At 36.9% G+C, this 25,773-nt stretch overlaps 3 protein-coding genes across 3 annotated transcripts; all 3 read left to right on the plus strand.

The window, feature by feature from the left end:
* Nucleotides 1–879: 879 nt before the first annotated feature.
* Nucleotides 880–8,869, plus strand: LOC121883958. Its single transcript, XM_042392412.1, has 5 exons — nucleotides 880–1,059; nucleotides 2,660–2,679; nucleotides 4,981–5,472; nucleotides 5,675–5,794; nucleotides 7,242–8,869. Exons 1-5 carry the CDS (start codon nucleotides 880–882, stop codon nucleotides 8,137–8,139), a joined length of 1,710 nt encoding a protein of 569 aa, XP_042248346.1. The 3' UTR covers nucleotides 8,140–8,869.
* Nucleotides 8,870–12,126: 3,257 nt separating this feature from the next.
* On the plus strand, nucleotides 12,127–16,469 carry LOC121883959. Its single transcript, XM_042392413.1, has 4 exons — nucleotides 12,127–12,140; nucleotides 13,022–13,618; nucleotides 13,740–13,853; nucleotides 15,333–16,469. Exons 1-4 carry the CDS (start codon nucleotides 12,127–12,129, stop codon nucleotides 16,201–16,203), a joined length of 1,596 nt encoding a protein of 531 aa, XP_042248347.1. The 3' UTR covers nucleotides 16,204–16,469.
* Nucleotides 16,470–17,848: 1,379 nt separating this feature from the next.
* On the plus strand, nucleotides 17,849–25,283 carry LOC121883960. Its single transcript, XM_042392415.1, has 4 exons — nucleotides 17,849–18,028; nucleotides 22,346–23,034; nucleotides 23,156–23,275; nucleotides 24,275–25,283. Exons 1-4 carry the CDS (start codon nucleotides 17,849–17,851, stop codon nucleotides 25,281–25,283), a joined length of 1,998 nt encoding a protein of 665 aa, XP_042248349.1.
* Nucleotides 25,284–25,773: the final 490 nt, after the last annotated feature.

Below are 25,773 nucleotides of genomic sequence, written 5' to 3' on the forward strand. Positions count from 1 at the left end.
TCCAAATAAATGTAAACTCTGAACACAGACTTTAACAATCAATAAACAGATTTCTTCAAGTATCTTCTCATATTAAATGTGTTGTAGTTTGTTCATGATTCTCTTATATTTTAAAGTGACAAATGGCATAAATAAGGGAAATTATAGTCAATACTTTCTGTAAAGTGTTTAAGAAATTTTAAAAATTTTAATTTAAATCTATGCATGCATAGATGCAATGTATACATTTGGCTGTATGTCCATGTGTATCTCCTGAACATTGTTGGGTGTAAGTACATTGATAGCGACTAGAAACTGGAGTCAAATTCCTTGTATGCATAAACATACTTGGCCTGTAGTGACAACCTACGCAAAATTAAAATCAGCCTCTTGGAGCTTTTTTTGCTTGCAATCTACAGGTAAAAACTTCTTTCACAGCTGTGGTTACAGCTTCAGAGGGAGAGGCTGATGCTGTAACAAAAAGAGGAACTTTGGCACTAAAAAGACTGTAACGTTGGAAAATATCTTCTTTAAAAATATCTATTTGACTCATTTGGATGGCTAAAGCTTCATATTAGCTTCAGATAAACTTTTAAATACATTTGTACACAGAGGGAGGTTTGTGTATTTTCATTTACATTACAAGTGCATTATGAAGACATCTGCTAATGGCCAGTATGAACAGGATTAATGATTATGGCAAGAAACCCCTATTTCAATGTTCATTTGAGCACCTGAGTGTTGTTTAAGACAGACTTGTGAACCTGTCCTTTAAAGCTAATTTTATTGCTTTTGTATCCTCATGCGTGTTCCACAAGTCATTCTGACTTTTGAAGTAACATGCCCACTTTTGAAATGTATCATCTTCTTATATATTCCTTTTCTTTTCTCTTCATCAGGATGGACCAACACTTCCGGATGGTGTTCTTGTTCGAGGAGGAATCATGTCGTTACTTCATCAGTGAGTTTGATGAACAACAGCCCAGGATGCTGCAGTTTCTAAATGACCTGGAGGAGAGTGCTGTTCAGCTAGACGGGATGAATAAAGGGGCAAAGATCTCCAGTGTGGCAGGAAGCTCGGTCGGGGCGGTTGTCTTGTGTAATACAGTAGAACCAGCAGTAGTCTCACAAAGTGCTTTTTTTGACAACTCTGATTAAAGTGAATGAACCATGTATGGAAATTCAATCTTGCTAACAGCTGTAAATCATTGATCAGTGTTGAACATCATTTAAGTCTGTTCATGAGAAATTCTTAATTAGCTGCATTTCTAATGACAAACCGATTAATTGAGTCTGTATGTGTTTTCCTTGACTAGATTTCTATACCTTTTGCCAACAAACACATAAACACATAATGCATTATATCTGCCATTCAGTGATAGAATAATGATATGTGAAAAATAAGAAAACTGCTTTTAACACAAGAGTTGTCATATTCTACCATGTCCAATGCTCCAGTGTATATTTTACCACATAAAGAGAACACAATACTTAGATTAGATTGTATTAGAATAATGTTTGATGCCTTTTCTGCTTCATTTATTAGACACCAAGTAGCCAAAATAAATGTGTTTTGATGTTTGTTGTTTTTCTTCGCACAAAGTTGGGATATTGTGGTGCGTGCACATCGTGAGGCTCAACGTCTCATCGTTTTTTGGATATTTACTTAACTATCTCTGAAGATATAGCATCACTTATGCTGTAGCACTTACTTTCCTGCACTCATCTGTAAATAATACTGTATTTTTGCACTTCTGGTTGAATGCTAACTGCATTTCACTGGCTTTGTACCCGTACTCTGAACAATGACAAAGTTGGATCTAATCTATTGTTTCATAAAACGGAGGCAGTTTTCCAAAGATGTGGTGTCCATGGAGATACCTGCTTTGGTCTTTGCAGTGTCTTATTTTTGTAATGCTTTGATTTTATAATGAAACTATATCACTGGTTTCACTACTTTTACTGTCTTGTTATTCTGACTTGAGAAAAGATCTGTATTTAATAAATGTATGTAAATGTAAGACACAGATTGACTTTCTTTCTTCTCTTTGTCTTAAACCTTTATTCTTGTTTAGTTTGGTAAGTTTTATTTGTATTCTAGAAAATTGAGTTTGGACACTAATTTTAAAGAAGAAATTTTAAAATACTCTTCTTTGACTTGACTTCAACTGCTGGATGCAAGATGTCTCCTACTTCACTGTAAAGTCCATTCTCAGTGTTTGTGCTCTGGATGCTTCAAGTTTCCACATCACACTTGTGTAAGTTGCATACTGGACCATGATTGGCTGCCAACTGGTTTTGATGTCACAAATCATGCTCGTACCAAGGTATCAATTCTGTATTTACATTTTGTATTAGTGAATTCAATTTTTAATTTGAAGTTATAATTTGTATTATCAATGGAAACGAATCTTTGCAGACTGGCTGGAAAGACAGTTTGCTGAAGAGAACAACGTTAGGTTACAAAACAAGTGGAGTTTTCAGAATATGCATATAGCCATGCAATTTCAGAGAACATTTTTACTCTGGCATGCAGACTCTGCTATCTGTTGAACAAATTGCAATTTGTTTTAGTGAGCAGTATTCACATGGGGACTTGACAAATTGACACAGAAAGGTGCATAATGAGTCTACACCACAGATCTGTGTCTCAATACTGCTGCTCATTTTATGTGGCCAGTTGCAGGACCTACGCAGGAGGTGGGAAGACTTTTCTTATTTGTGTTAACAGACACGTCACTCATAATCATAAATCACCTCCAGACACAGTTTCTTACTTCTTGCCGTCACACTGATGAACAGTTAAATCAGTCATCCATCACTGTCAAATACATATTTAAGCAGGCTGTATATATTGTTCACAGACATGTACATGTACATATAATGTGCATAACCACTTACTATATGTATATGAAGTAACTTATTTTTTCATTCAGTATTTATTTCAGCAGTCCTAAACACTTTTACACTACTTGTTGACAATCTACAGAAACTTGTATATAGACCTGTATGTTATTGTCCATTTGTTGTTTCTATATGTATATATCTATTTTTTCACCTACTTGCTTGTAAGTAATAGCCATATGTTTACGTTTACATATCTCTGTTCAGCTTGTTGTCCTTGTTTTGGCTGTATGTCCATGTGTATCTCCTGAACATTGTTGTACATTGAGAGCCACTGGAATCTGGAGTCAAATTTCTTTTATACATAAACATAGTGTGCTTGGTACCTTTTTTGACAACCTACACAAAGTTATATCCTGTCACTCGGCACGTATACAACTTCCTTCACAGTTGTGGTTACAGCTGCAGAGGTCTGATACTGATTTCCTGTAAGTCTGAAATACAATTTCACATGGTAGTCAAGGTGGCCTAAACCTCCTCAAATAGAAGAAAAGAGGGGAAAAGTCTGTTAATCTTCATTTGCAGTGATAATTTAAACTAATCAAGCAAGTAATATGGGGGTAACAATAGGCTAATCTACTCACAATAAACACATTATATAAGGGTCATATCCTACCAATAATAGTGGGATAATAAGGTAAAATCTCTGCATTTTGAAAAGAGTAATGATTGTTATATTAAAGGATAAGGTTGGTGATTTTCTATATTTTTCTTATTGTCAACAACTGCCTGTATTCCTCTGTGCTGTAGACCTCTGCTGTTGTCCAAAAAGGAAGGAAGTAGATGGGTGCGGTGTTGCTTGTTGGAACGGCTTTGTCTTAAAAAGCTGCTCAACAACTGTATCTCAATAGACACATATTAGTACGTAAGGGAAAAAGACACTCTGAGGTGACAAATGTCTGCAGAAAGGTAAGTTTTAAATCAGAGCTACTGCTGCCTCTGTATAATAATTTCAATATGCACTTTATATCCAAATCAACATGTAATTAATATATTTGACATATTTCATATTGTAAACACCAAAACTGTAAATTATATTATATTTTGGGTGTGTGTGTGTTGGTTGGGTTATAAACACAACAAAAAGATATCAACAAAACATACCCACTACAATAAGGTGAATGTGTTTGTCTTCACAGGCCTTGGGGTTACATTTAAACCATTTACTTTATATAATTTGTGGATACATTCATATATGGCATTCATATGTGTGTTGTTTTTAATTGATCTGTCTGAATTAAAAAATCACTTGTGCACTGTATACTGTAAAAAAAAACAAAAACAATTCTGTCAAATAGAAACATTTGACAATTTGCTCACTTTTATTGCATATAAATATCAAATGACTTGCACAAAACATGGAACCCCCTGACAAAAGCCTATATCAGCTCAACCTAATTTATACCTGTCAACATCTAGGTTTCAAAAACACAGGAGGTTTTTCTCCCATCCACCATCGATATGTTTTACACGAGAACAGCTCGCTGGTCAAGCTGATAACACCAAATGCTTTTAAACTTAGCTGCTGGCTGAAACAAAATCAGCCCCTCCTCTTATTTTCAGCAGGAAACTAAGCGGAGCAGACAACTTGAGTGAGTGCAGTGACGAGTGATATATATCAGGCAGGGTCATTTACACATATTCACCTCTGCCTCTGGGTTGGGTTGCCAGGTACCATCCCACACAGAAACTGAGGAGCACCCATTTGATTTATGTCACTATGAAATTGGTTGATTAACGGGAGAAATTGCCAATCAGGGGCACAGCAGAAGAAAGTGTTAAAAATAGGGAGACTCCTGCAAAACTACTGGCAGATATGCTAATTTGGATCTGATCACCTTTCAAAAGCTATGAAAAGCCACATCAGTGTTCCACTGAATTTAAAAGCTGGTGTTCTTGATCAGTTTAATAAAGTATATCTTTTATCATTGAAAAAGGAGGTTCTGTCAGGTCTTTCTCCTGCACTGTCTCGCAAATCTAATGTGGACATAAAGTAGGTCTTGCAAGTATCCGATGAGATTTACCTTTAATTTGTTTTCACATTTCACTTCTCAGACAACTACCATCAGTTTACATAGACGTTGTTTTGTCTTACAGAGAGAACCTGAGGAAGGCCTTGTGCCAGTACACCAAAGACACCTTCAGTTATATTAACACGCTAAAAGAATTCAGTGAGAGCCTCCCTGAATGGATAAATGCAAGGAAGACAGAGTTGAGGACTTTAACAGATATCAAAGACAGAAAGAAGCATGAAAAACTGGAGCAGGAGCTTGCTGCTGTGTTGAAGGACACTCTGGGAGGCCTGGAGAAGCTCAACTGCTTCCTGGATGCAGTGGAGAGGTTGGCGGTCACCTCACTGCATGTGTTTAATGAGAAGAACTGGGTGTTACATCTGCCCCAAGACATCAGCCCTGATAATGTTCAGGTTGGTATCATTGCTGCTCGGCTGGTCTGCCCACTCATCCTCCAGTTTAAAAGAGATGCGAAGGCCTTCTTCCTTCCCAAACTTCAGAATGTGGAAGTGCTGGAATACCAGTTGGTTAAATACATCCAGACCACCCAGAAGATCTGTGACAAGTTAGAGGAAAGGTAAAATCTTTCATAAACATGTTCATGAAATGCCACAACCCAAGCCTAAAAATGATTAATGGAGAACTTAGGAACATTTAATAAATAAAACAACATAGTTTAATAAATAAATAAATACATTTATTTATCATACACTAATTGCACAAAAGACATTATTTGAAATCATATCTATAAATTAATGGTATAATTATATAATTCACAGCTCTGTCAGTGAGTTTTTCCAGAGGATGAATATGGAAACTGTGGTAGATCTTGATGTGGATTTGTCTGAAGATAAGATACAAAGGATGCTTCGTCACATCAATCAGCTTAATGAAATCAGGTAAGCATGAAGTGACAATAAGAGGTTTGGTGGTGCTAAAATATTACCTCATTGCAGTTGTGCAAAGTTGTGTATTTCTGAAATGTAGTCGACACTTTCAATAGTAGAGACAGTTTGAGCTATAATTGGTATTTCAGCTATTTAAAAACATGTTGTATAGAACAGATGTTTACAAAATTATTGGGCATCCAAAAGCACAAATATCCTGTAGAGGTTTGGCTGGAAGTTGTCTTTAGAACGCAGTACTAAAAGGTTCAAGAAGTTAATTTACTTTTGCTTCTATTTCATCAACATCTAATCAGTATTATGTCAGTGTACTATAGTGTTCAATAGACTTTACAGACAACAACTTCTCTCTGTATCAAAGATTAAAATACAGTATGTCTGATATAATAAAAGCCCTTTAAACACTAAATTCAGTGACAAATGGGATTACATTTCCAATGATTACTTGATCTCTCGTTGTATTATAACTAGCACAATCTGTATGAATCATGTAAACTTGAAACAATGAAAATATATGCAATGATTACGTGTTATTTTTTTATTATTAAAAGAATGCAGGTGCACTGAAAGGACACTAGGGGGCAATATGACCCTGATTATAAAGAGCACATGACAGTTTATGTTGGTGACTGTGGCTCAGCTGGTAAAGCAGGACATCCATTGACTGCAGGAGGGTCTGTAGTTCAATCCCCTGTTTCTTCTTTCCACATGTTGAAGTGTGTAAATGAGAAGGAAATTGTGCTAAATAACTGTGGCCAACTTACCATGTCTGTTCAAATAGCAGATATACTCTCTCTTGCTTCAACTCTTTACCTTTAATGTCCAGTATTAAATTGATAATTGATAATTGATAAATGATAATTACCAAAACACAGTTACTTATATAACAAAAATTACAACTTGCTGGGGCTCATTTGACAAATGATTTTGTCCAAAGTGACTTCCTGTTCATACAAATTAAGAGTAATTTTAATGGCTCAGTGTGTTGCTTGAGGACACTTAGACACATGGAAAGGAGGAGCCAGGGATTGAACCACCAATCCGTATGATTAGTAACTAAATTATGGCGAGTATATCCAACCGGTAGTATACTGTATATCAGACATGTAAGTTTCTGGAGACAGTTTTGGTTGAGGTGGAAAAGAGACAGGAAGACCTTCTTTGATTATCAAAGGGATTTCTAAGTTTGTCAGTTCATTGAGCCCAGATTCTGTGTTTTGTTCTCTACAATGACTTTTATGACTTGCAGCTATTTCATGCTCATCTTTTGAGATGATTTATTGCTGCTTTAGCTTCCTATAGTGTATGTTAAATAAATGTGGAAAACATGTACAAAATCCAAACTGGTTTTCATATTGTATTCTTAATATCATGTTATACTTAACAATGTCTCCTGTTATTTATCTTTCTTCATTTCTTATTTTATATTTTACTTCATCAGGATGGACCAACACTTCCGGATGGTGTTCTTGTTCGAGGAGGAATCATGTCGTCGCTTCATCAGTGAGTTTGATGAACGACAGCCCAGAATGCTGCAGTTTCTGAATGTCCTGGAGGAGAGTGCTGTTCAGCTAGACAGGATGAATATGGGGGCAAAGATTTCCAGCGTGGCAGGAAGCTCGGTTGGGGCAGTTGGAGGTGTTCTTTCCATCATTGGTTTGGCATTAATTCCTGCAACAGCTGGAGTGTCTCTCGCTCTGACAATGACTGGAGTGGGGCTGGGAATTACCAGCGGAGTTAACAGCGCTGTCACCACAGCCACAGAGATTGGAGTCAACCGCACATATCAAAAGAAAGCCAGTGAAGCCTTCCAGAGCTTCATGGAGGATGTGCAGAGTCTCCAGGATTGTCTGGACGAGGTCACCAACAGGGAAGCAAGTCAGATAGATGTGGCTGTGGGAGTAAGCAAGGGTCTTACTAAAGATGGTGTTTTTAGAAAAAGCATAGACTCACTTGTTGATTTTGCCTCTGCTGTTAAGATGTTGAAAAGTGAAGAGCTGATTGTAGGTGCTGGTAAGGTGGTGGCCCAGGAAGGTAAAGCATTACGTATCGTGCCCACAGTGGCGTCAAATGTCCCAGATGTTGGTCAGGCAGCAGTCAAAGGGTCCCTTGCTCTCACCAAGTCAGCCAGGGCTGGTTTCATCGGGCTCAATGCTTTTTTCATTGGCATGGACATCTTCTTCATCTGTAAAGACAGCATCAGTCTGGCCAAAGGCAGCGAGACTGAAGTCTCACAGCTCATCAGAGCCAGAGCTGCACTTTGGAGCTCAGAGATGGACTCGTGGAAGAAAATCCACGATTCGCTGTGTCAGGGTCTGCGGACATCAGAGGAAAAATGAGCTATCCTGGAGACGCCATTTGAACCAGAGATGGAGATCAAGAAAGATAAAGAAACAGAAATGGAATTTCCATCCGACGAAGTGGATGAAAAAGTGAAAGAAAAACAGTCTTGTGTAATACAGTAGAGCCAGCAGTAGTCTCACAAAGTGCTTTTTTGACCACTCTGATTAATGTGAATGAACCATGTATAAAAATTCAGTCTTGCTAATAGCTGGAGATCATTGATCAGTGTTGAACATCATTTAAGTCTAAGGAATTCTTAATTAGCTGCATTTCTAATGACTTAAACTGATGTATTGAGTGTATGATTTTTGACTGGATTTTGCCAACTTTTAAGCTTGTTTAAACACATAATGCATTATATCTGCCATTCAGTGATACTTTTAATAAAGAATAATAGTATGTGAAAAATAACAATACTTCCAGTTGTCATTTTCGACCATGTCCAATGCTCCAGTGTGTATTTTACCACATAAAGAGAACACAATACTTAGATTAGATTGTATTAAAATAATGCTAGGTGCCTTTTCTGCTTCATTTATTAGACACCAAGTAGGCAAAATAAATGTGTTTTGATGTTTGTTGTTTTTCTTCGTACAGTGTGGGATATTGTGGTGCGTGCACATTGTGAGGCTCAGCGTCTCATCGTTTTTTGGGATATTTACTTAACTATCTCTGAAGATATAGCATCAATTATGCTGTAGCACTTACTTTCCTGCACTCATCTGTAAATAACACTGTATTTTTGCACTTCTGGTTGGATGCTAACTGCATTTCATTGGCTTTGTACCCGTACTCTGAACAATGACAAAGTTGGATCTAATCTTAATGTTTCATTAAATGGAGGCAGTTTTCCAAAGATGTGGTGTCCATGGAGATACCTGCTTCGGTCTTTGCAGTGTCTTATTTTTGTAATGCTCTGATTTTATGATGAAACTATATCACTGGTTTCACTATTTTTACTGTCTTGTTATTCTGACTTGAGAAAAGATCTGTATTCAATAAATGTATGTAAATGTAAGACACAGATTGACTTTCTTTCTTCTCTTTGTCTCAAACCTTTAGTCTTGTTTAGTTAAGTTTAGTTTGGTAAGTTTTATTTGTATTCTAGAAAATTGAGTTTGGACACTAATTTTAAAGAAGAAATTTTAAAATACTCTTCTTTGACTTGACTTCAACTGCTGGATGCAATATGTCTCCTACTTCACTGAAAAGACCATTCTCAGTGTTTGGGCTCTGGAGGCTTCAAGTTTCCACATCGCACTTGTGTAAGTTGCATACTGGACCATGATTAGCTGCCAACTGGTTTTGGTGTCACAAATCATGCTCGTACCATGGTACCAATTCTGTATTTACATTTAGTATTAGTGAATTCAATTTTTAATTTCAAGTTATAATTTGTATTATCAATGGAAACGAATCTTTGCAGATTGACTGGAAAGACAGTTTGCTGAAGAGAACAAGTTTAGGTTACAAAACAAGTGGAGTTTTCAGAATATGTATAGAGCCATGCAATTTCAGAGAACATTTTTACTCTGGCATGCAGAACCATGATAGACTGCAAACTGGTTGTGATGTCACAAATCATGCTCGTAGGTACAAAGTTTGTATTTATTTATTTTGTATCAGTGAATCCAATTTTTAATTTGACTACATAAGATTTGTATAATCAATGGAAATGAATATTTGAAGAGCGGAAAGACAGTTTGCTGAAGAGAACAACGTTAGGTTACAAAACAAGTGGAGTTTTCAGAATATGCATAGAGCCATGCAATTTCAGAGAACATTTTTACTCTGGCATGCAGACTCTGCTATCTGTTGAACAAATAGCAACTTGTTTTAGTGACCAGTATTCACATGGGGACTTGACAAATTGACACAGAAAGGTGCATAATGAGTTTACACCACAGATCTGTGTCTCAATACTGATGCTCATTTTATGTGACCAGTTGCAGGACCTATGCAGGAGGTGGGAAAAGTTTTCTCATTTGTGTTAACAAACACGTCACTCATAATCATTAATCACTGCAGACCCCTCACACCCTGGACATAACCTGTTCCACCTTCTCCTCTCTGGTAGGCGCTACAGACCACGTTACACCAAAACCACCAGACACAGTTTCTTACTTCTTGCCGTCGCACTGATGAACAGTTAAATCAGTCATCCATCACTGTCAAATATATATTTAAGCAGGCTGTATACACTGTTCACAGACATGTACACCTGCATATACTGGACATAACTACTTACTATACGTATAAAAAGTAAATTATTTTTCATTCAATGTTTATTTCAACAGTCTTACACACCTTTACACTACTTATTGACAATCTACAGAAACTGTTAACCTGTACATAGACCTGTATGTTGTTGTCCATTTGTTGTTTCTATATGTATATATCTATTTTTTTCACCTACCGGCTTGTAAATAATAGTCATACATTTATGTTTACATATCTCTGTTCAGCTTGTTGTCCTTGTTTTGACTGTATATCCATGTGTATCTCCTGAACTTTGTTGTACATTGAGAGCCACTGGAATCTGGAGTCAAATTTCTTTTATACATAAACATACTGACCTTTTTTGACAACCTACACAAAATTATATCCTGTCACTCAGCACGTATATAACTTCCTTCAAAGCCGTGTAACAGCTGCAGAGGTCTGACGCTGATTTCCTGTAAGTCTGAGATACAATTTTACATGGTAGTTACAATGGCCTTAACCTCCTCAAATAGAAGAAAAGAGGGGAAAAGTCTGTTAATCTTTATTTGCAGTGATAATTTAAACTAATCAAGCAAAAAGCAACAAAACGTCATACATGTGGTGTAGCAGCGTCCCAATTTCAGACAGCTACCATGTCAAGCTTGCAACTCGTTTTTAAGCAGGATCAAAAGAGATCTGCTGAGCTGACATGATGTAAATGTAAATGTAGTAAATAAGAAAAAATACATAATCATCTCAGTAATAACACAGTAATATGGGGGTAACAATAGTCTAATCTACTCACAATAAACACATTATATAATGGTCATATCCTATCAATAATAGTGGGATAATAAGTAAAATGTCTGCATTTTGAAAACAGTAATGAGGTAAAAATTAAAGGATAAGGTTGGTGATTTTCCTTTTTTAAAATTTTTCATTTATTTATTTATTTATTTTTTTTACAAATGTCTGTATTCCTCTGTGCTGTAGACCTCCTCTGTTGTCCAAAAACATAAAAACAAGTCAGTGAGTCAAACTGCTGCACTGGTTGACATGTTCTTTCACCAATAAGAGTTTGGGTATGTTGGTTTGGTTAAAAACGGCTCCAAAGACTAATAACAGTGATCATGTTTTCTGTCTAAGCTACTTTTTAACCAATGAAACACTTTAAATCAGAGGTTACGTGATCATTTTATGAAACATTAAACCAGGAACAGAAAGTTTACTTGTTCATTATGGTTGTACAGAGGAAGACACTGAGACAAAAGGAGAAGATAAACAGACTAAGCATAAACTGGTAGCCACAGAAAAAGAAAGTGTAAGTAAGAAAGCAACAAGACAGAACAGCAGCAAAGAATCACAAACTGAGTCAAAGTTTCATGGATGGAAACAGTGAAAACATAACAGTCAGTCAAATAAATGATGTTTTCCTTTCCCTTATGGCCACAGTCATGTAGATTTCATTCCAAACATTATTTAGAATTTACAATTTATCAATTAATTCATGTGTTTACATATTTACAAGTATGAAATATTTAATAGATTTTAGTATTTTGGATGGAAACAGAAGGAAAATAGGGTGGCAGGCATCACTGTAAAACTGTTGGTTTCAATAATAAATCTAAATAAATCTAAATCTTCATGTCATAGTCCAAATAACTTTTCAGCAGAAAAAGGAAGCGTTTTGGGTTGGGTGGGGCTTGTTGGGACTGCTCAATATCTGTATTGGAATAGTCCCATATTAGTACATAAGGGAAGAAGACACTGAGAGACGACAAATGTCTGCGGAAAGGTAAGTTTAGAATCATTGAACTACTGCTGTCTCTGTGTAGTAATTTCAATATGCACTTTATATCCAAATCAACCTGTAATTAATATATTTGACATATTTTATATTGCAAACACCAAAACTGTATATTATATTATACTTGGGGTGTGTGTGTGTTGGTGGGGGTTATAAATGCAACAAAAACAACAAAAAGATATCAACAAAACGTATCCACTACAATAAAGTGAATGTGTTTCAGCTAGAATTCTGAATTTAAACTCAGAACTCAAATATAATTTTCGTATGTGGCCCGAACCCTCTTCCGTATGAGACAAACCAGCCCCTCCTCTCATTTTCAGCAGCAAACTGAGGTGCGCATGCTCACCTCTGCTTCTGGGTTGGGTTGCCAGGTCACCATCTCACACAGAAACTGAGGAGCCCCCATTTGTTTTGTATCATCATGAAATCCAATTTAATTCAATTTAGAAAAAATTTATATAGTGACAAATCATAACAAAAGTTATCTCAGGGCACTTTTGACATAGAGCAGGTCTAGACTGTTAAATGGGACATTAACTGGAGAAATTACCAATTGGGAGCAAAGCGGGAGAAAGGGTTAATAATAGGGAGACTCCTGCAAAAAGCGGGAGGTGTGCTAATTTGGATCTGATCACCTTTCAAACCATTTATGTATCAGTGTTCCACTGGATTTAAAATCTGGTGTTTATCTTTTATTATTGAAAAAGGTCTCCTGTCAGGTCTCTCTCCTGCACTGACTTGCATAACTAGTGTGGAGATAAAGTAGGTGTTGCAAGTCCCTGATGAGATTTTCTTTTCATTTGTTTGCACATTTCACTTCCTGGACAACTATCTATTTACGCAGACCTTGTTGTTTTGTCTTACAGAGGAAAACTGCAGAGGGCCTTGTGCCAGTACAAAAAAGAAACCCTCATTGATATTGACACGCTAACAGAATTCAATGAGAGCCTCCCTGAATGGAAAGATGCAAGGAAGAAAGAGTTACAAAAGATCAGGGACATTAAAGACAGAGCTGATGAAATTGACTTGAGCATCGGCCATGTTAAACAGTCAGAGAACAAAGGCAAGGCTATTGAGAAATATATGAAGAGCAAGGTGACCCTCGTGACTGCAGACAGCAGGCGTAAACAGCTGGAGAAGGAGCTTGCTGCTGTGTCGAGGGTCACTCTGAGAGGCCTGGAGAAGCTCAACTGCTTCCTGGATGCAGTGGAGGGGCTGGCGGTCACCTCGCTGCATGTGTTTGAGGAGGAGAACCAGGTGTTACATCTGCCCCATGACATCAGCTCTGGCACTGTTCAGGATGTCATCACTGCTGCTCGGCTGGTCTGCCCACTCATCCTTGCCTTTAAAAGAGATGCGAAGGCCTTCTTCCTTCCCAAACTTCAGAATGTGGAAGTGCTGGCAAATCAGTTGGACAAATACATCCAGACCACCCAGAAGATCTGTGACAAGTTAGAGGAAAGGTAAAATTTTTCAATCATGAACAGCGCCTTCTATTTTTTGTTGAAATAATATACTGATTGTGCAAAAGACATTATTTGAAATCATATCTATAAATTAATGGTATAATTATATAATTCACAGCTCTTTCAGTGAGTTTTGCCTGAGGATGAATATGGAAACTGTGGTAGATCTTGATTTGTCTGAAGATGACATACAAAGGATGCTTCGTCACATGAATCAGCTTAATGAAATCAGGTAAGCATGAAGTGATAATAAGAGATTTGGTGGTGCTAAAATATTACCTCGTTGCAGTTGTGCAAAGTTGTGTATTTCTGAAATGTAGTAATAATTGGTATTTCAGCTTTTTAAAAACATGTTGTATAGAACAGATGTTTACAAAATTATTGGGCATCCAAAAGCACAAATATCCTGTAGAGGTTTGGCTGGAAGTTGTCTTTAGAACGCAGTACTGAAAGGTTCAAGTAGTTAATTTACTTTTGCTTCTATTTCGTCGACAACATCTAATCAGTATTATGTCAGTGTACTGTAGTGTTCAATAGACTTTACAGACAACAAAAGTACAAAAAGTACTTTTGTTCAGGAGATACACATGGATATACAGCCAAAACAAGGACAAAAGTATTTTACAAAGAGTAAAATACATTATGTCTGATATAATAAATGTCCTTTAAACACTAAATTCAGTGACAAATAGGATTACATTCCCAGTGATGAATTGATCTCTTTTTATATTATAACTAGCACAGTCTGTATGAATCAGGTAAACTTGAAACATTGAAAATATATGCAATGATTACGTGTTATTTTTTTATTATTAAAAGAATGCAGGTGCACTGAAAGGACACTAGGGGGCAATATGACCCTGATTATAAAGAACACATGACAGCTTATGTTGGTGACTGTGGCTCAGCTGGTAGAGCAGGACATCCATTGACTGCAGGAGGGTTTGTAGTTCAATCCCCTGCTTCTTCTTTCCACATGTTGAAGTGTATAAATGAGAAGGAAATTGTGCTAAATAACTGCGACCAACTTACCATGTCTGTTTAAATAGCAGATATACTCTCTTTTGCTTCAATTCTTTACCTTAAATGTCCAGTATTAAATTGGGTAACATATAAAATGGTAATTACCAAAACACAGTTACTTATCTAACAAAAATTACATCTTGATGTGGCTCATTTGGCAAATGCTTTTGTCCAAAGTGACTTCCTGTTCATACAAATTAAGAGTAATTTTAATGGCTCAGTGTGTTACTTGAGGACACTTCGACACATGGAAAGGAGGAGCCAGGGATTGACCCACCAACTCTATGATTAGTAACTAAATTATGGCTGTTATATCCAACTATTAGTATATTGTATATCGAACATGTAAGTTTCTGGAGACAGTTTTGGTTGAGGTGGAAAAGAGACAGGAAGACCTTCTTTGATTAAAAAAGGGATTTCTAAATTAGTCAGTATATTGAGCCCAGATTCTGTGTTTTGTTATATTTGCTATACAGATTTTATGACTTCTAACTATTTTGTGCTCATCTTTGCTGAGGTTATTTATTGCTGCTTTAGCCTCCTATAGTGTATGTTAAATAAATGTGGAAAACATGTACAAAATCCCAAGTGTTTTTCATACTGTATTTTTAAATATCATGTTATACTTAACAATGTCTACTCTTTTTTTTCTCTCTTCTTTTCTTCTTTTATCTTTTCTCTTCATCAGGATGGACCAACACTTCCGGATGGTGTTCTTGTTCAAGGAGGAATCATGTCGTCGCTTCATCAAAAAGTTTGATAAACGACAGACCAGGATGCTAAAGTCTCTGAATGTCCTGGAAGAGAGTGCTGTTCAACTAGACAGGATGAATAAGGGGTCAAAGATCTCCAGTGTGGCAGGAAGCTCGGTGGGGGTGATTGCAGGTATTTTTACCATCGCTGGGGCGGCATTAAGTCCTGTAACAGGTGGAGCGTCTCTCGCTCTGTCAATGACTGGGCTGGGCCTGGGAGTTACCAGAGGAGTTAACAAGATTATCACCAAAGTCACAGAGATTGGAGTCAACTGCACAAATCAAAAGAAAGCCAATGAAGCCCTCAAGAGCTTCATGAAGGATGTGAAGAGTATCCAGGGGTGTCTGGGGGAGGTGTCCAGTCAAACAGTCACCGAAAGTAAGGAAGGTGTGGTTGTGGAAGTAGGCGAGGTGCTTCGGGATGTGCGTGGTGTTGGAAAAAAGATTCATTCTGCTGTGAAAATGTTGAAAACTAAAAAGCAGATTGCAAATGCTGGCAACGTGGTGGCCCAGGAAAACATAGGGTTAGGTAACGTGTCCACAGTGGCGTCAGATATCTCAGATGGAAGTCAAGAAATAGTCAACGGGTCCCTTGAGGTCCCTAGTTCCATCATGCTCAGTTCTCTTTTCATTGGTATGGACATCTTCACCATCTGTAAAGACAGCGTCAGTCTGGCTAAAGGCCGCGAAACCGAAGTTTCACAGTTCATCAGAGCCAGAGCTGCACTTTGGAGATCAGAGATGGACTCGTGGAAGAAAATCCGTGACTCTTTGCATCAGAGTCTGCTGACATCAGAGGAAAAATGAGCCATCCTGGAGACGCCATTTTATCCACAGAGGTAGATAGAAACACAATGAAATTCCCATCTGATCAAGTGGGTGAAAAACAAATGAAAAAACAGTTTTGTGCATGTATGAGAATTTAATCCTGCATACAGCAGAAAATCACTGAACATCCTCATTTAAGTTTATCTTTAGAGATTAAGTTGTGATTCTTATGACTGTTAACCAATTACAGTTTTCAATGATTACATAACCAACATGTTTTTTTTTCTTTAGTCTATATATCATACATTTTGCAGATTATTTTAGTATATATATATATCACATTTAGTAATAAATACTTTAACTGAGAATAATTGCATATCAATATAAAATGGCTATGTTGGGTGTTAACCTCAGAGTTGCCATTTGAAGCCATTTACTGTAGTTCTTTACTTTCTATAAACAAACATTTACTGATAATCTGAAGATAATCAGAATATGTGCAGTAGATTGTATTACTAGGTGTGTACTGCGCTTCAATCATCTGACACTGAAGTCAAATTATATCAGCATCTTGTTTGTTTTTTGCCTTTTGTTTTAAATTTAATGTGTGACAGTGTTTCATCAATTGAATCCATAATTACAGAGTCTGCAGGACACACTGTAATAACACTGTTTTACCTTTTTGAAATGTTTTATTGTTGTAATGCTTTCATTTTATAATATAGCCTTGCTGTTTCATGATCTGTAACACCCATCTCAACATGTATGTAGCTCTTGTATGTATTCCTGATGAATCCAAATAAATGTAAATTCTGAACACAGACTTTAACAATCAATAAACAGATTTCTTCAAGTATCTTCTCATATTAAATGTGTTGTAGTTTGTTCATGATTCTCTTATATTTTAAAGTGACAAATGGCATAAATAAGGGAAATTATAGTCAATACTTTCTGTAAAGTGTTTAAGAAATTTTAAAAAATTTAATTTAAATCTATGCATGCATAGATGCAATGTATACATTTGGCCGTATGTCCATGTGTATCTCCTGAACGTTGTTGGGTGTAAGTACATTGATAGCGACTAGAAACGGGAGTCAAAGTCCTTGTATGCATAAACATACTTGGCCTGTAGTGACAACCTACGCAAAATTCAAATCAGCCTCTTGGAGCTTTTCTTGCTTGCAATCTACAGGCAAAAACTTCTTTCACAGCTGTGGTTACAGCTTCAGAGGGAGAGGCTGATGCTGTAACAAAAAGAGGAAGTTTGGCACTAAAAAGACTGTAACGCTGGAAAATATCTATGTTGAAAATATCCATTTGACTCATTTGGATGGCTAAAGCTTCATATTAGCTTCAGATAAACTTTTAAATACATTTGTGCACAGAAGGAGGTTTGTGTATTTTCATTTACATTACAAGTACATTATGAAGACATCTGCTAATGGCCAGTATGAACAGGATTAATGATTATGGCAAGAAATCCCTATTTCAATGTTCACTTGGGCACCTGAGTGTTGTTTAAGACAGACTTGTGAACCTGTCCTTTAAAGCTAATTTTATTGCTTTTGTATCCTCATGTGTGTTCCACAAGTCATTCTGACTTTTGAAGTAACATGCCCACTTTTGAAATGTATCATCCTCTTATATATTCTTTTTCTTAATTTTTTCTTTTCTCTTCATCAGGATGGACCAACACTTCCGGATGGTGTTCTTGTTCAAGGAGGAATCATGTTGTTACTTCATCAGTGAGTTTGATGAACAACAGCCCAGGATGCTGCAGTTTCTAAATGACCTGGAGGAGAGTGCTGTTCAGCTAGACAGGATGAATAAAGGGGCAAAGATCTCCAGCGTGGCAGGAAGCTCGGTCGGGGCAGTTGTCTTGTGTAATACAGTAGAACCAGCAGTAGTCTCACAAAGTGCTTTTTTGACAACTCTGATTAAAGTGAATGAACCATGTATGGAAATTCAATCTTGCTAACAGCTGTAAATCATTGATCAGTGTTGAACATCATTTAAGTCTGTTCATGAGAAATTCTTAATTAGCTGCATTTCTAATGACAAACCGATTAATTGAGTCTGTATGTGTTTTCGTTGACTAGATTTATATACCTTTTGCCAACTTTGAAGCTTGCTTAAACACATAATGCATTATATCTGCCATTCAGTGATACTTTTAATTAAGAATAATGATATATGAAAAATAAGAAAACTACTTTTAACACAAGAGTTGCCATTTTCTACCATGTCCAATGCTCCAGTGTATATTTTACCACATAAAGAGAGCACAATACTTAGATTAGATTGTATTAGAATAATGCTAGATGCCTTTTCTGCTTCATTTATTAGACACCAAGTAGCCAAAATAAATGTGTTTTGATGTTTGTTGTTTTTCTTTGTACAGTGTGGGATATTGTGGTGCGTGCACATCGTGAGGCTCAGCGTCTCATCGTTTTTTGGGATATTTACTTAACTTTCTCTGAAGATATAGCATCAATTATGCTGTAGCACTTACTTTCCTGCACTCATCTGTAATGTATTTTTGCACTTCTGGTTGGATGCTAACTGCATTTCATTGGCTTTGTACCCGTACTCTGAACAATGACAAAGTTGGATCTAATCTATTGTTTCATAAAACGGAGGCAGTTTTCCAAAGATGTGGTGTCCATGGAGATACCTGCTTTTGTCTTTGCAGTGTCTTATTTTTGTAATGCTTTGATTTTATAATGAAATTATATCACTGGTTTCACTATTTTTACTGTCTTGTTATTCTGACTTGAGAAAAGTTCTGTATTCAATAAATGTATGTAAATGTAAGACACAGATTGACTTTCTTTTTTCTCTTTGTCTTAAACTTTTAGTCTTGTTTAGTTTAGTTTAGTTTGGTAAGTTTTATTACTAAAATACTCTACTTTGACTTGACTTCAACCACTGGACACAAGATGTCTCCTACTTCACTGTAAAGTTCATTCTCAGTGTTTGTGCTCTGGAGGCTTCAAGTTTCCACATCACACCTGTGTAAGTTGCATACTGGACCATGATTGGCTGCCAACTGGTTGTGATGTCACTGCTTGTACCAAGGTACCAATCCTGTATTTACATTTTTTATTAGTGAATTAAATTTTTAATTTGAAGTTATAATTTGTATCATCAATGGAAACAAATCTTTGCAGACTGACCGGAAAGACAGTTCGCTGAAGAGAACAACTTTAAGTTTTCAGAATATGCATAGAGCCATGCAATTTCAGAGAACATTTTTACTCTGGCATGCAGACTTTGCTATCTGTTGAACAAATAGCAACTTGTTTTAGTGAGCAGTATTCACATGGGGACTTGACAAATTGACACAGAAAGGTGCATAGTGAGTCTACACCACAGATCTGTGTCTCAATACTGCTGCTCATTTTATGTGGCCAGTTGCAGGACCTACGCAGGAGGTGGGAAGACTTTTCTCATTTGTGTTAACAGACACGTCACTCATAATCATTAATCACTGCAGACCTGCTCCAGACCTGCTCCACCTTCTCCTCTCTGGTAGGCGCTACAGACCACGTTACACCAAAACCACCAGACACAGTTTCTTCCCTCTCGCCGTCACACTGATGAACAGTTAAATCAGTCATCCATCACTGTCAAATATATATTTAAGCAGGCTGTATATATTGTTCACAGACGTGTACACCTGCATATACTGGACATAACTACTTACTATACGTATAAAAAGTAAATTATTTTTCATTCAATGTTTATTTCAGCAGTCCTAAACACCTTTACACTACTTATTGACAATCTACAGAAACTGTTAACCTGTATATAGACATGTATGTTGTTGTCCATTTGTTGTTTCTATATGTATATATCTATTTTTTTCACCTACTGGCTTGTAATAGTCATACATTTATGTTTACATATCTCTGTTCAGCTTGTTGTCCTTGTTTTGACTGTATATCCATGTGTATCTCCTGAACATTGTTGTACATTGACAGCCACTGGAATCTGGAGTCAAATTTCTTTTATACATAAACATACTGTGCTTGGTACCTTTTTTGACAACCTACACAAAGTTATATCCTGTCACTCGGCACGTATACAACTTCCTTCACAGCCGTGTAACAGCTGCAGAGGTCTGACACTGATTTCCTGTAAGTCTGAGATACAATTTCACATGGTAGTCAAGGTGGCCTAAACCTCCTCAAATAGAAGAAAAGAGGGGAAAAGTCTGTTAATCTTTATTTGCAGTGATAATTTAAACTAATCAAGCAAAAAGCAACAAAACGTCATACATGTGGTGTAGCAGCGTCCCAATTTCAGACAGCTACCATGTCAAGTCTGCAACTCGTTTTTAAGCAGGATCAGAAGAGATCTGCTGAGCTGACATGATATGAATGTAAATGCAGTAAATAAGAAAAAATTCATAATCATCTCAGTAATAACACAGTAATACGGGATAACAATAGTCTAATCTACTCACAATAAACACATTATATAAGGGTCATATCCTATCAATAATAGTGGGATAATAAGTAAAATGTCTGCATTTTGAAAACAGTAATGATTGTTATATAAAATGATAACGCGGGTGACTTTCTATATTTATCTATTATTTCTATTATTATCTATTATCTATATTCCTCTTTGCTGTATACCTCTGCTGTTGTCCAAAACTATAAAAACAAGTCAGTGAGTCAAACTGCTGCACTGGTTGACATGTTCTTTCACCAATAAGAGTTTGGATATGTTAGTTTGGTTAAAAACGGCTCCAAAGATTAATGACAGTGATCATGTTTTCAGTCTAAGCTACTTTTTGACCCATGAAACACTTTTACTTAGATGCTGTGTAATCATTTTATTAAACATTGAACCAGGAACAGAAAGTTTACTTGTTCATTTTGGTTGTACAGAGGAAGACACTGAGACAAAAGGAGAAGATAAACAGACTAAGCATAAACTGGTAGCCACAGAAAAAGAACGTGTAAGTAAGAAAAGAACAAGACAGAACAGCAGCAAAGAATCACAAACTGAGTCAAAGTTTCATGGATGGAAACAGTGAAAACATAACAGTCAGTCAAATAAATGATGTTTTCCTTTCCCTTATGGCCACAGTCATGTAGATTTTATTCCAAACATTATTTAGAATTTACAATTTATCAATTAATTCATGTGTTTACATATTTACAAGTATGAAATATTGTAAGACTGTTGGTTTCAATAATAAATCTAAATGTCACAGTCAAATTTTCACAGAGGAAGGAAGTATATGGGTGGGTGTTGCTTGTTGGAACGGCTTTGTCTTCAAAAGCTGCCCAACAACTGTTTCTCAATAGACACATATTAGTACATAAGGGAAGAAGACTATCTGAGGTGACAAATGTCTGCGGAAAGGTAAGTTTCGAATCATTGAACTACTGCTGCTTCTGTGTAGTAATTTCAATATGCACTTTATATCCAAATCAACATGTAATTAATATGTTTGACATATTTTATATTGTAAACACCAAAACTGTATATTATATTATACTTGGGGTGTGTGTGTGTTGGTGGGGGTATAAATGCAACAAAAACAACAACAAAAAAATATCAACAAAACGTATCCACTACAATAAAGTGAATGCGTTTCAGCTAAAATTCTGAATTTAAACTCAGAACTCAAATATAATTTTCATATGTGGCCCGAATCCTCTTCCGTATGAGACAAACCAGCCCGTCCTCTCATTTTCAGCAGCAAACTGAGGTGCGTATGCTCACCTCTGCTTCTGGGTTGGGTTGCCAGATTACCATCTCACACAGAAACTGAGGAGCCCCCATTTGTTTTGTATCATCATGAAATCCAATTTAATTCAATTTAAAAACATTTTATATAGTGACAAATCATAACAAAAGTTATCTCAGAGCACTTTTGACATAGAGCAGGTCTAGACTGTTAAATGAGAGATTAATGGGAGAAATTACCAATTGGGAGAAAGGGTTAATAATAGGGAGACTCTTGCGAAAAGTGGGAGTGTTGGGAGGTGTGCTAATTTGGATCTGATCACCTTTCAAACCCCTTATGTATCAGTGTTCCACTGGATTTAAAATCTGGTGTTTTGATCAGTTTAATAAAGTTTATCGTTTATTACTGAAAAAGGAGGTTCTGCCAGGTCTCTCTCCTGCACTGACTTGCATAACTAGTGTGGAGATAAAGTAGGTGTTGCAAGATTTTCTTTTCATTTGTTTGCACATTTCACTTCCTGGACAACTATCATCGGTTTACACATATGTTGTTGTTTTGTCTTACAGAGGAAAACTGCAGAAGGCCTTGTGCCAGTATAAAAAAGAAACCCTCACTGATATTGACACGCTAAAAAAATTCAGTGAGAGCCTCCCTGAATGGAAAGATGCAAGGAAGAAAGAGTTACAAAGGATCAGGGACATTAAAGACAGAGCTGATGAAATTGACCCGAGCATTGGCCATGTTAAACAGTCAGAGAACAAAGGCAAGGCTATTGTGAAATATATGAAGAGCAAGGTGACCCTCGTGACTGCAGACAGCAGGCGTAAACAGCTGGAGAAGGAGCTTGCTGCTGTGTTGAAGGTCACTCTGGAAGGTCTGGAGAAGCTCAACTGCTTCCTGGATGCAGTGGAGAGGTTGGCGGTCACCTCGCCGTATGTGTTTGAGGAGAAGAAGCGAATGTTGCATCTGCCCCAAGAGATCAGCCCTGACACTGTTCAGGTTGTCATCATTACTGCTCGGCTGGTCTGTCCACTCCTCCTCAAGTTTAAAAGAGATGCAAAGGCCTTCTTCCTTCCCAAACTTCAGAATGTGAAAGTGCTGGAATATCAGTTGGACAAATACATCCAGACCACCCAGAAGATCTGTGACAAGTTAGAGGAAAGGTAAAATTTTTCAATCATGAACAGCACCTTCTATTTTTTTTTGAAATAATACGCTGATTGTGCAAAAGACATTATTTGAAATCATATCTATAAATTAATGGTATAATTATATAATTCACAGCTCTTTCAGTGAGTTTTGCCTGAGGATGAATATGGAAACTGTGGTAGATCTTGATGTGGATTTGTCTGAAGATGACATACAAAGGATGCTTCGTCACATTAATCAGCTTAATGAAATCAGGTAAGCATGGAGTGATAATAAGAGGTTTGGTGGTGCTAAAATATTACCTTCTTGCAGTTGTGCAAAGTTGTGTATTTCTGAAATGTAGTTGACACTTTCAATAGTAGAGACAGTTTGAGCTTTATTTGGTATTTCAGCTATTTAAAGACTTGTTGTATTGAAGACTTGTTTACAAAAATTTCCTGTAGAAGTTAAGCTGGTCCATTTCATCAACAACATATAATCAGTATTATGTCAGTGTACTGTAGTGTTCAATAGACTTTACAGACAACAACTTCACTCTGTACCAAAGATTAAAATACAGTATACTGATATAATAAAAGTTCTTTAAACACTAAATTCAGTGGAAAATAGGATTACATTCCCAGTGATTAATTGATCTCTTATTATATTATAACTAGCACAGTCTGTATGAATCATGTAAACTTGAAACATTGAAAATGAATGCAATGATTAAGTGTTATTCGTTTACTGTTAAAAGAATGCAGGTAAACTAAAAGGACACTAGGGGGCAATATGACCTTGATTATAAAGAACACATGACAGTATATGTAGGTGGCTGTAGCTCAACTAGAAGAGCAGAACATCCATTGACTGCAGGAGGGTTTGTGGTTCAATCCCCTGCTTCTTCTTTCCACATGTTGAAGTGTGTAAATGAAAGGGAAATTGTGCTAAATAACTAGCAGATAAAGGGAGGGGAGACTCTCTCTTGCTTCAGTTCTTTACATTAAATGTCCAGTTTTACATTGGGTAATATAAAATGATAATTACCAAAACACAGTTACTTATTAACAAAAATTAGAACTTGATGTGGCTCATTTGGGAAATGCTTTTTGACTCATCTTTGCTGAGGTGATTTATTACTGCTTTAGCCTCCTATAGTGTATGTTAAATAAATGTGGTAAACATGTACGAAAACCCAACTGTTTTTTATACTGTATTTTTAAATATCATGTTATACTTAATAATGTCTCCTTTTTTATCTTTTCTTTTCATCAGGATGGACCAACACTTTCGGATGGTTTTCTTGTTTGAGGAGGAATCACGTTGTTGCTTCAGCACTGAGTTTGATGAACGACAGCACCGGATGCTGCAGTTTTTAAATGACCTGGAGAAAAGTGCTGTTCAATTAGACAGGATGAATAAGGGGGCAATGATCTCCAGATTGGCAGGAAGCTCAGTGCGGGTGATTGCAGGTATTTTTTCCATCATTGGGGTGGCATTAATTCCTGTGACTGCTGGAGTGTCTCTTGCTCTGAAAATGACTGGGCTGGGGCTGGGAATTACCAGCGGAGTCAACAGTATTGTCACCACAGCCACAGAGACTGGAGTCAACTTCAAATATCAAAAGAAAGCCAATGAAGACTTCCAGAGCTTCATGGAGGATATACAGCGTCTTCAGGATTGTCTGGACGAGGCATCCAGTCAAACAGTCACCGACATAGAAGTAAGTAAGACAGATGTGGCTGTGGGGGTAGGCAAGGTGCTTTGGAAAGTTCGTGGTGTTGGAAAAAAATTCAGTTCATTTGCTCATGCTGTCTCTGCTATGAAGATGTTGAAAAGTAAAAAGCAGATTGCAGTTGCTGGCAAGGTGGTGGCCCAGGGACACAACGTGTTAGGTAACATGCCTGGAGTGGGGCCAGATATCCCAGATATTGGTGAGGTAGCAGTCAACGGGTCCCTTGACCTGTCTGATTCAGCCAGGGCTGGTGCCATCACGCTCAATGTTTTCTTCATTGGCATGGACATCTACAACATCTGTAAAGACAGCGTCAGTCTGGCCAAAGGCAGCGAGACCAAAGTCTCACAGCTCATCAGGGCCAGAGCTGCACTTTGGAGCTCAGAGATGGACTCGTGGAAGAAGATCCGCAACTCTTTGTGTGAGGGTCTGCGGACATCAGAGAAAAAACTAGCTATCCTGGACATGCCATTTGAGCTGGATGAAAGAAAGATAAAGAAACAGAAATGGAATTTCCATCTGATGAAGTGGTCTTGTATAATACTGTAGAACCAGCAGTAGTCTCACAAAGCTTTTTACCAACTCTGATTAATGTGAATGAACCATGTATGAAAATTCAGTCTTGCTAACAGCTGTAAATCACTGATCAGTGTTGAACATCATTTAAGTCTTTGAGGAATTCTTAGATAGCTGCATTTCTAATGACATAAACTGATGTATTGAATCTGTATGTGTTGAGGCAAAAATACCTTGCTCTATGTGGAGGAACAAGGAATTACAGACTCATTAATAACACTGAGCTTGATCTCAGATTTAAGGAATTTATTACAGAGTATCAAGTCAAATTAATATGAACAACCAACAGCAATCAGCAAACAGAGACAGAGTCTCGCTACTCGGCTGAATAGGGTGCAGTCTCCTTTAACCAAGGTGGCATCAAGAGACTAGGGATGTGCAGAGGGCCCAGTATTTGTATTTGTATCTGTATTTGTTGAGACAGTAAAATTATTTGTATTTGTATTTGTATATGAATAAAAGT

This window comes from Thunnus maccoyii, chromosome 18, assembly GCF_910596095.1.
Source record: "Thunnus maccoyii chromosome 18, fThuMac1.1, whole genome shotgun sequence".
Taxonomy (NCBI): domain Eukaryota; kingdom Metazoa; phylum Chordata; class Actinopteri; order Scombriformes; family Scombridae; genus Thunnus; species Thunnus maccoyii.

Coding starts and splice junctions, on each gene's coding strand:
- LOC121883959 (XM_042392413.1), top strand. Junction 13,619..13,739: donor TGTGACAAGTTAGAGGAAAG/GTAAAATTTTTC, acceptor TATAATTCACAG/CTCTTTCAGTGAGTTTTGCC. Junction 13,854..15,332: donor AATCAGCTTAATGAAATCAG/GTAAGCATGAAG, acceptor TCTCTTCATCAG/GATGGACCAACACTTCCGGA.
- LOC121883960 (XM_042392415.1), top strand. CDS start 17,849: ATGGACCAACACTTCCGGATGGTGTTCTTGTTCAAGGAGGAATCATGT. Junction 18,029..22,345: donor CCAGCGTGGCAGGAAGCTCG/GTCGGGGCAGTT, acceptor GAGATAAAGTAG/GTGTTGCAAGATTTTCTTTT. Junction 23,276..24,274: donor AATCAGCTTAATGAAATCAG/GTAAGCATGGAG, acceptor TCTTTTCATCAG/GATGGACCAACACTTTCGGA.
- LOC121883958 (XM_042392412.1), top strand. CDS start 880: ATGGACCAACACTTCCGGATGGTGTTCTTGTTCGAGGAGGAATCATGT. Junction 1,060..2,659: donor CCAGTGTGGCAGGAAGCTCG/GTCGGGGCGGTT, acceptor TTATGTGGCCAG/TTGCAGGACCTACGCAGGAG. Junction 5,795..7,241: donor AATCAGCTTAATGAAATCAG/GTAAGCATGAAG, acceptor TTACTTCATCAG/GATGGACCAACACTTCCGGA.